Below are 10376 nucleotides of genomic sequence, written 5' to 3' on the forward strand. Positions count from 1 at the left end.
AGTCAGAGCTCTGAAAGGTCAAACTCCTTTCTTTTTTCTAGGAATCTGATTAAAGGCAGGGTCTTGTTAGATGATGGCCTGCCCACTTAGCTGTGCCATTTATTTGTTAATTTTAGTTTTTTTCTCTGGAAACATACCTTAGCATTGTTTCCCATTGTCATAATTGTACTTCATATTCCTACATCTTATCTGGCCTGTGACAGAAAGAATAATTTTAAACAAGCCCTCTGAAACAGAGGTAACACTTCGAAATCCTAAATGAAACTACACTGCTAGACTCGCTACCCTAAGATCTAAATAATACAGATTTTAAACAGGTATGACTTTTTCTGATTAAAAAAAAGGGGGGGCAGAGCATTAGAAATGCTTTTATATTAAATAATTAGGAGGTGTTAAAACAAAGTTTATTTCACTTTACAAGTGAATCAAACAACTGATAACAGTAATCATACCTTACTATTTATTATACAGCATAAATCTTTTCTCTAGAAATTTATTTGTTCACTGTTGTTGGAAGTGCTAGAAAGATCCATTCTTTTTTTTCCTCCCTACTAACAGAATCCTGGCTTTATTTAGGGTACAATATGCTTCTTTTGCAACTAGCTGTAGCCATGTAACATAGTCTACCAATGAGATACAAATATAAAGATGTGAGGAAAATTTCTGACAAAACTCCTTAAATTGAGGAAATAAAATTCAACATCCATTTATGATAAAAAAAATTTTACCCAATAAGAAATAGAAGGGAACTCCCTTGATCTCATAAAAGGAATCCAAAAAACCACTAGCTAACAACACAATCAATGGTGAAATGTTGAAGATATTCTCCTAAAATCACAAGAAACATAAGTGACATCTTTCCCCACTTTAATACGACCCTAACAGTGCAATAAGGCAAGAAAAAGAATGAAGAAGTTCAAAGAGGAAGAAGTTGTTATTCATAAATGACATGATCAAGTGCACAGAAAATTTTTAGGAATTTATAAAAAAATCAAACTAGAACCAATGACAAAATTTATCAAGGTTGCAGGATACAATGGGAGTATGCAAAATCAACTGCATTTCTATATGTTTTCAACAAACAAGTAGAAAACACCATTAACCATAATATTTTTTAAAAACCCTAGGAATAAATCAAACAAAGGATGTGTGAGATATCTATCTTGACAATGACAAACCATTTCTGAGAGAAAGAAGACAATATCTAAATGAATGGAAATGTATGTCATATGTAATGATTGGAACATTCAGTATTTTTAAGATATCCATTCTCTCTAAATTGACCTATGAGTCAGTGCAATTCTAATCGAAATCTCAGCATGTTTTTTTGAAGAAATCAACAAACTGATTCTAAAATTTCTGTAGAAATGCTAAGTATTTAGAATAGCAAAACAAAAGGGGAGCAAAGAAGATTTACACACTTGATTTCAAGATTTTTTATAAACTTGCAGTAATAAAAATGGGAAGGCATTGGTGTTTACATGGGTGTAATTCAGTGGATCAGTGGGTCAGAATGAAGTGTCCAGAATTACACTCATACATATGCACTCAATTGCTTATTAAAAAGGGCATAAAGATAATTCAATGGAGAAAGGAAAATCTTGCTTAACAAATAGTGCTGGAGCAATTGGATAATTGCAGGGGAAGAAAAGACAAATCTAAGCCTTTCCCTCATTCCAAACATAAAAAAGTTATTTGAGATCATAGACTTAAATGCAAGAGCTTGAACCATAAAATTTCTAGAATCAAAAAAGGAGACAATTTGGGTTATTTGGTTGGGCAAAAATTTTAAAAATTGACAAACCAGACTCCAACAAACCTAGAAACTTTTGGTTGGCCAATGGCATTACTACAAAAATAAAAACACAACCCACAAACTGGGAAGAAATATTTATAAAGCATAGATTTGGTGAAGAGCTTTTATCCAGGATATACAAGGAACTCATATGATACAATATTAAGAAGAAAATCTAATTTTTAAGAATGGGCAAAAAATTTGAAAAGATACTTCACAAAATAAGATATGAGAATGGGAGAGAGACACATGAAAAGATGCTCAACAACATTTGTTACTAGGGAAATGTAAATTAAAGCTCCAGGAAGATACACAGCTACTAGAATGGCTAAAATTAGAAAGACTGACAATACTAGATGTTATCAAGGATTTGGAATGATTGGAATCCTCAACATTGCTGATGGAATGTAAAATGGCACATCTACTTTGGAAAAAAATTTGATAGTTCCTTTAAGGATTAAAGTGACACTTCTTACACAATTCAGTACTTCCAATTCTAGGTATCTATCCAAGAGAACAAAACATACCTACACACAAAGATTTATAAACAAGTGGTCAATCATAGCATCATTTTTCATGATAGCCAAAAAGTGGGAAACAACCCAAATGTCCCTCAATGAAAGAATGAATAAGTGAAGTATGTAAATATATAGAGAGGACTATTACTTAAAACAAAAAGGAACAAACTGCTGACAAACACAAAATTATGGATGAAACTCAAAAACATTATATTGAACAAAAGAAGCCAGAAATAAAATGTATATACTGTATTATTTCATTTATATGAAATCCAAGAATAGGCAAAAACCGATCTAAATTATGGAATTCAGAAAGTGATTACCTCTGGGGGAGTAGAACTGACTACAATACACACATAGAAACTTTCTAAGTGATGGAAATGTTTTACATCACGTTTTAGGTAGAAATTATGTTGGTATATTCAATTGTCAAAACTCATCAGTCTGAGCTTTTCCATGTGTGCATCTTGGTACATGTCAATTATACCTCAAAATAAAAGGTGGGGAGAAAGACAATGCCCTTTATTGATCTGCCCCTCTTTCCTCTTTCTTTTCTGCCTACAATGAAGAAGTTTTGAGTAATATCCCTGAAAACTCCTTGGGCCTTGGAGATAAAATCCAAGAGCCAATATGGTAGAGCAGAAAACAGAAAAGGTCCAGATCCCTGATGTGGGGACCTGACGTATCAGCCCTGAATTGCCTTTCTCTAGACTCTGTTCATGTGAGAAACAAAAAAACTCTCCATTTATAAGCTACTATCCCTGATGCTTGCAACCAAACACAGTTCCTAACAGTTATAATCAGTGATGAATTCCTTTCATGGTCAAATTATTTTGACTGTGTTAGATTATTGTTAAGAACCACACTGAAGTGTTTTTAAATGACATTATAAAGGTTCTTGTCTTTTAGAGATGATGCCTTAGGTATATACAAGTATTAAAAGTCAATATGGTTTTGGAAAGTCATTGCATATACACTAGATTCGTAGTAGAAAGGGCCTTGGTTTGGGATCAGCTTAGACTTGGTACAGATCACTGATTAGTCATGAGGCCTTGGGAAAATTACTAACCTGGCAGAGCCTCTGTTACTTCTTCTGAGTATAGGTATGATAAAACCTGCTTTCAACTGCTGTTATTATGAAGATTGAATGAAGTCATGTATGTGAAACCTTCAGCACAGAGTCTGGCACAGAGCAAATGATAGATCTTCTTAATAGAGAGAGATTGAATAATTTGATCCTGAATATGTCATAGACTGTACAGGTAAGCCATCACAAAGCACCTTGCCCTCGACAATCATCCGGATAATAAATGATTTTAACAGCTGATAATAACAGGGTATAGTGAGGTCCATTATGCTTCATTTCCTACCGAATTGGATAGGAGTGAAGGTTGCCAAGTCCTTCTCCAAGCAGAAAGAGAAATCCGCATTTCCCAAAGTATGTCAGACAGAGATGCACAAATTGTTATTTTGGCAGAAGTCATAGTAATGGAGAAAGATACCTTGAGGATGTGTGAATTACTGTCCAATAGCCTCAGAAAGTGGTGGTCCTTGGGCCTAGAAGGTCTCTGAGGGGCTGGGATGGACACAGGCCATTGGTACCTACAGTGAAAAATTTGCTTCCCTAGTCTACAAAACACAAAGTCAAATTTGCCACATCCTGAAAAAGCTGCTACACAGGAAGACAGACATGAGAAAGCTGCAAGAACCCAAGACTAGAACCAGGTATTAAGATGAGGTCAACTTGGTTTCAAGAAGCCCAGGCAACTGAGAGAGCTGCTGAGATCCAACCTGGAAGGTGGGAAATGCCAGGGAGTTAGCAATATCCTGCCAAGCACAGCTCTGAGTGGGGCTATCTTTACAGAAAATCAGTGATCCACAATGCCAGAGAATCATTTACTTACCTGCAAGGGTTGGCGATTTCTTCTGGTGTTGTTTTCACAAAAGGGGAGACGGGTTTTTCCACAAAAGAGCCAAAGCCCAGTCTAAAGTTGCTGGTTAATTTAGACATCTCCTTGGAGAGTAGAGAGCCCAGCTCTTTAATGGTGTTGAGGTCATCATCCATGGAGGCCGAGAGGTCCATGAGGTAATACAAGTCCACTGGGTAATCCTCTGTCTGGCGGACTTGAACTTGTAGAGTCTGTTCACTGCCTGCAAAGCCCCCGGAGAAAAGCAAATCCATGAAAATACTTCGAGACTTCTTCGTGAGTGGCCGGTTACTGGGTCACCTGGCTATTTCATTTCAGTGAGAACTGAAGTTGAAGATACTTAGGATTTCATAAACTATCTGGTAAAGTTTACAAGTGAATGAGACCATGACAATCTCTCAGCAGCTAGTTTAGAGCTACTGAAGGAGGTAAAAGTTAGGATATTTTATATCTCCTTGGGAGAACTAGCATCCATTTAGATGGAAGATAAGCTGAATTTTTTGTATGTGCAAAAGAGAAGAACATAAAGAGGAGTTTAAAGCTACATTACAGCGCTTAAAGAAATGTGAGGTGAGCCTTAACAACATTTGAGTAATTCAAATGCTTACTGTTAGATAAGCTTATTTTAGTAAGGCATTTGGAGTGCAAGTGACCAATGTGAATGAAGGAAAGTGTTAGGCCAGTGATTCTCTATTTCCTTCAGAATGGGAAATCTGAGTCAAAATAATCAATGATATGTAAGATGGTACATGATATGTTAGCTTAATAGTGGTATTACCATATGTGGCATGAGATGTATTACAAGAGCCAATGCTCCTGGAAATTATAACATACCTGGTCTCAATTTAAGAGTCAACTTTTGAGGCGCAATCTGAACAATGTCAGAACTATTTTTCTGTCTGCCTACACTGAGAGGCTTATTTGTATGTATTTCTACTTGGGAGACAGGGTTTTCGATGAAAGTGAGTTGACATCCTTTAGCTAAGAGAGTTGCTGGGGTGTCACACCTTTCTCCAACTCCAGATGGATGGGTAAAATTCTAAAAAAAAGACAAAAAAAGACAAAGAAAAAGAAGACAAATCTCCATTTGTTTATAGGACAAAAAAAAAATTTTTTTTTGGCTTGTTTTGCTAGTTAGGCATCTTGCCATACTCAGTATATCATATTCCCATGTGCCTGATGTTAATTGTAGGTCTAAAATTAAGTTTCAGCAGAATAACCAGAGAATTCTGCCAGTAAAATTCCGAGTAAAATTGGAATCTCCTTTTAACTAGACCCGGTTGGATTCACCTAACAGTCTTTTATTTGTTGGCATTGCCATTTTGTTTTTAATGTTCACTTCTTTAAAGCTTCTTCGGTGCCGTGACCAGATCCTTGAAACAGTTGAGTTCTAGAGTTAATATCATCCCATGGGTTTATCTGTTTGGGTTGATGTGTAGGTTTCTGGACTGTCTTAGCTCTCAGTATGTCTGTTACCACATCTGGTGGCAAAGACAGGCTTTCCTGTGGGGTCTGAAAGGGCGAAAGATGGTGACATTTCCCTATTTAGCTCTCTGTTGAGGTTTAATTCGTGGAAGCCTCATTACCCCCATTGTTGCAGCCTTACTTCGCTAAAGTAGGCCTCTTGGGGACTTTAGACTCCGTGTCTGAAAGTGTTCCAGTTCAAGGTCTTGTAGAACTTCTCTCCAAGATTTGGAGGTGGGAAGCAAAAGGGACTATGGCATAAAAGGCCACCTTTCTGTGTAGGACTCAGGAGTTTCCCAGGCCCCTTCTGATCCATGTCATAACAGGAGACGGCAAGATTAATGTTTCCAGGCAGAGTTGTGGCCAGTACAACCTTGCAACATTGACCTGTCTTACCTGAGAGCCAAGGCTGCTCTAGAGGTACTCTCAGCTCTAAGCAAAGTCAAGCCTGAGGCTTATTGACTCTCATGCTTGGAAAGAAGCAAACCAATGTGCATATTGTTTTTCCTCATCTCTTAGAATTCTAAGCCACTCTAGCGATTTCACCAACTAAAAAAATTACATTTCTCCTGAAATTCATTTTTTAAAGATTCATTTATTTATTTGAGAGAAAGAGAGCGTGTGCATGGAAGGAGGGGCAGAGGAAGAAGGGAAGAGCGAGACTCTCAAGCAGAGTCCCTGCTGAGCGCAAAGCCCAGCGTGGGGCTGGATCCCATGACCATGACATCATGACATGAGTCGAAATCAAGAGTCAGATACTTGACAGATTGAGCCACCCAGGCTCCCCCGAAATTGATTTTTTTACAATATAACTCATTATCTGTCAGTCAGCCCTGTGCATATTTGAGGCCCTGGACTAAACATCACGAACGCTGTACCTTCTCCTGATATGTCCAAGGCAAACAGTGGCTTGACAAGGTCTCAGGATGCTTCTCAGCAAGTGTTGCTGCTACCACCTGTAACCACAGTGTTGGCCAGCGCGTCAGAGGTGGTGTTAACCTTAGACCTGTTTTATCAATCTGCTCTAAACAGAGGCCTAATGTACTTTTGGCTTCAGTTGCTTCAACTACTACTACTATTAGAGAGCATTTAGAAAAATGTGGCCTTAAAAACTGATGGTGTTTTGTGGGGCGCCTGGGTGGCTCTGGTTAAGTGTCTCCCTTGGGCTCAGGTCACAATCCCAGGGTCCTGTGTCAGGATCCCTGCTCAGCAGGGAGTCTGCTTCTCCCTCTCCCTCTGCCCTTCTCCCGCACCTATGCTCGTACACACTTTCTCTCTCTCTCAAATAAATAAATAAAATCTTTTAAAAAAAATCAACAGTGATTTGGCTAATAAGTATCATCTGCAAGTAAAACTATCAATAGTAACTTAAGAAGCTCTCTTAAATGAATTCTTTAAAAAAATACATTTAAATAAAAATTCTACAGGTAGGCCTACAGTTAGACTGATTTGTTGTTTTATGTCTCTGGCATGCAACTAATACTGTCTTCTTCAGGAAGTCAACATAAAAAAATACACGGGTTTTCCCCTCTTGGTATGTTCTCAAAACCGCTTTTGATACATGAGCTCAAAAAAAGCATAATTCTTTCGCACTGTTACGTATGGCCCATCTGTCAAAGCAGTAGTGGGGGAGTAAGCTTGGTTCACACTCTGTGCCTGTGAGGCCTTCCTCCATGGAATACATTCAACCTGGAATCTGAGTCTTAATAGTTCTCTCCCCTTCCTCCTGGGCCAGGCACCCAGGCTTATTCCCCTTTGAGCCTGTTACTCAGTTCTCGCTGAACCTGGCATTTGTATGCTTTCATTTATGCTCAGGTGATCTTTACGAGATTCAGTAGAGAACTGTTTTAACTCCAGAAAGAGTTAAGGCGGCTCTTTCTTACGCAGAATCATTTACAGACTGTTCTTCAGGGCCACGGGAGGCAGTGACTTGGGATTCCTTGTTACTTGGGGGATTCCATGCCCCCACCCCTTATATTACTTTCACATACTTTTCAGTTTGATCATATAAGGAATGTCTGCTTCAGGCTTTGTCATCGGTGTGGTGCAGTCACCAAGCTCATGAAAGCTTAATTTTTAAAAAGAACTGGATACTGTCTGAGCAGTAGAATTTGCCCCAAATCTGGAAGATTTCTCTGAGAGCTAGCAGTAGTTCCCAGGGGATCCTGGTTCCCAGACGGAACGCAATTATGATACGGAAATCCTAGGTACATTTAACTTTAGAAAATATCATCTCCATGATCTCCGATTACTCAGAGCCTTGGTATTTCACATGTAACCAGTGAGAAATGACTTTAAAGTAAGAGGAGGAATCGGGTTAAATAAAGGAACCCAGGTCAGTAATTTTCACAATGATTTGACATTTGCGACCTCCACAAGTTGTTTTTGGAGGTAATCACATGAATGACATTGTGGCCTATTGACGCTTTTATTTTCCTTTCCCTATTCGTCTCACTCCTGTTCCCCACAGAAGGCAGGACACTCCCAGAGCAATCATCGAGGGAAGCCGCATAACCCGTAACTGCAGTTTTACCAGCATGCTGAGGTGGTTTGTTTACCTCCTGAGAACACCAGGCACACTGAGGTCCAATGAGCAAGCAGTCTTCACAGGTTTCTGCACCTCCCATGGCACAGCCACCTGTGTTTAAACCCAGCAAGACACAAGGATTCAGCAGACTCACATTCATTTTCATTTACGAGAAAGAGGTCTAGTTCTTAATGTGCTTGAACGAAGCAACATCAGAGTTGATGTTAGCCTTCAGAGATCAGTCCTTAAGATGTTAGCAACTCGTTAAAAAGTTCATATTTCACATCTGTCCCATGGAGAAGACGTATGTCTTTTTAGCCAAAAGGGATCATTCTTTTTTTCCTAAAATACAAAACTACTTCAACTTTCACAAACTTAGGACCGTTCATTATGTTTATTATCCTCATTCACTATCCCCCACTTTAATTTTTAAAAATTATTTGCTACCAATAAAAAATGCGTCTCTCTTAAATGCATGTTTTGTTTTTTTTTTTTAGTTCAACAGACGAATGGATTTTTTATTTTTAAAGTAAGTTTTTCTTTCTCAGTATTATTTCTCTTAAGTGGAAGACTTTGTCAATAGAATAGCTAGAAAAGTTAATCAAGATGGTTGTCACTAAGGAATTAAGGAGCCCTATTGTGTAGTTAAGCTGTTTAATTCTCCTCATTAAGATGCCTGTGCAACCTTTGTATTTATTTACCTGAAGCCTAGAAGCATTTGCTGTGGGAACAGCCCTGCCTCTGCCTGTAATATGTTAAAGTGTTTGTTCAATGGCAAACAAGCGATTGAACAGATCAAATAAAAAATGACTTCAGATACAGTTTCTGAATCAAATGACAGATTTGTCAAGCATACCACGAAAGCAATATATCGGAGAGTTTAGGTCTTACCTTGTACGTGATCATTCCTTCCTAGAAATAGAAAGAACAGGCAAAGCAGTTCAATCCCCATTCGTTTCAGTTCTCGCTGTGCAGACAGATGAAAAAATGAATTACCTTCAGCATTATAAGACCAAAGCTGAACATCATTAAAGTCTTTCTTTCTTGAGGTTTAAAACGTTAAATACTACTTACACTGCTTTGGAAAGAAACTCGAGATGTAAATTTAAAAGTTTTCATTAAGACTGAAATGAAAACAGGCTACCTGGACAGGTAAAGAAGGAAAGCTGTGTTTAAAAGCAACTTCAACATGATTTACTTCCTTGTTCTCCTTATAAGGAAAGCAGGTGTACAATCACCAAGAAGGTGGGGAAATTCATTCAGTAGAAATTTTTGTGCGAGTTCTCTTAGTCTCTCTGCATCCTAGAGAAAGTTAATATCTTTAGTGAAATGTTGATCAATAAAATGTCAGAAAAGCAATGGAAATATAATCTGAAGTTGTTCCTAAAATAATTTTAATTCAGTAGCAATAGTAAAGGTGATAAACAAAACAGAAACATATAAGTTATATGTAAGGAGGGTTTTAAAAATAAGCTAAAGGAATATACCTGAGATTTTTGAATTCCATTGTTAAATCCTTCACAGATAATTGAAAGGAACTCTGAAAAATAAAAATTATTTCACAATTAAAATAGAAAGCAGGCTAGGGAAAGCAAAACACTGTGCTCCCTTGTTTTTCAAACCGGATGAAAGATATTCTTTCCATGAGTATAGAATCCTTAATTAAGAAGTGATATTGGAAATAAATATAATATATGAAAATGAAATTAGAGCCAGATTAGATAATTTCACAACAACAACAATGGAAACAGACACATAGGTGCCCAGGATTTGGCATCCTTCTGGATAGGAACCAAGGGCTCTTTTCTCTGTCCCAGCCTCTAGCTCACCACCTGGCACATTGCAAGTAATCAGTGGTTAAAAGGAAGAGTGGCCAATTTAAAATAGATACAATCTATGGCTAAATTCATGAGGTTGATTATATATTTGTCCCAATGTATTCAGGAGAATGTTTGGGGATTTGTAAAAACTGCAAACAGGTAAGAATCAAATATTCGCCTTGTTACTCTCTAAACCGTCTGACCTTGGACAGGCTTCTTTGTGGCTGGGCATTTGTCCTGGGAGATTAGTTTTTAAAGGTATATTTCTAGACAAGCATGCGAATCCTGTGGAGAGAGGGAAAACTAATTATAGACTGCTCAGGT

The 10376-nt window shown here is 37.8% G+C and overlaps 1 protein-coding gene across 5 annotated transcripts in view; it reads right to left on the reverse strand.

Annotated features, from left to right (window-relative positions):
* Nucleotides 1-9421, reverse strand: part of ITGB6 (integrin subunit beta 6) — an 80777-nt gene extending 71356 nt beyond the window's left edge. Inside the window, exons 1-5 of one of the 5 annotated variants that reach the window (XM_046019735.1) lie at nucleotides 9307-9421; nucleotides 9124-9199; nucleotides 8264-8343; nucleotides 5076-5280; nucleotides 4218-4464 (exon numbers count right to left, since the gene is read on the reverse strand). In XM_046019735.1, coding sequence (XP_045875691.1) covers nucleotides 4218-4464; nucleotides 5076-5280; nucleotides 8264-8343; nucleotides 9124-9199; nucleotides 9307-9351 — 653 coding nt within the window. In that variant the 5' untranslated portion in view covers nucleotides 9352-9421. Of the gene's footprint in view, nucleotides 1-4217; nucleotides 4465-5075; nucleotides 5281-6583; nucleotides 6832-8263; nucleotides 8344-8386; nucleotides 8452-9123; nucleotides 9200-9306 lie in introns of those variants that run through there. The other 4 variants (XM_046019738.1, XM_046019736.1, XM_046019737.1 and 1 more) reach the window with 4 other exon arrangements.
* Between the last annotated feature and the right edge of the window lie 955 nt (nucleotides 9422-10376).

The sequence above is a fragment of the Meles meles genome, chromosome 9 (genome assembly GCF_922984935.1).
Source record: "Meles meles chromosome 9, mMelMel3.1 paternal haplotype, whole genome shotgun sequence".
NCBI classification, from domain to species: Eukaryota; Metazoa; Chordata; class Mammalia; order Carnivora; family Mustelidae; genus Meles; species Meles meles.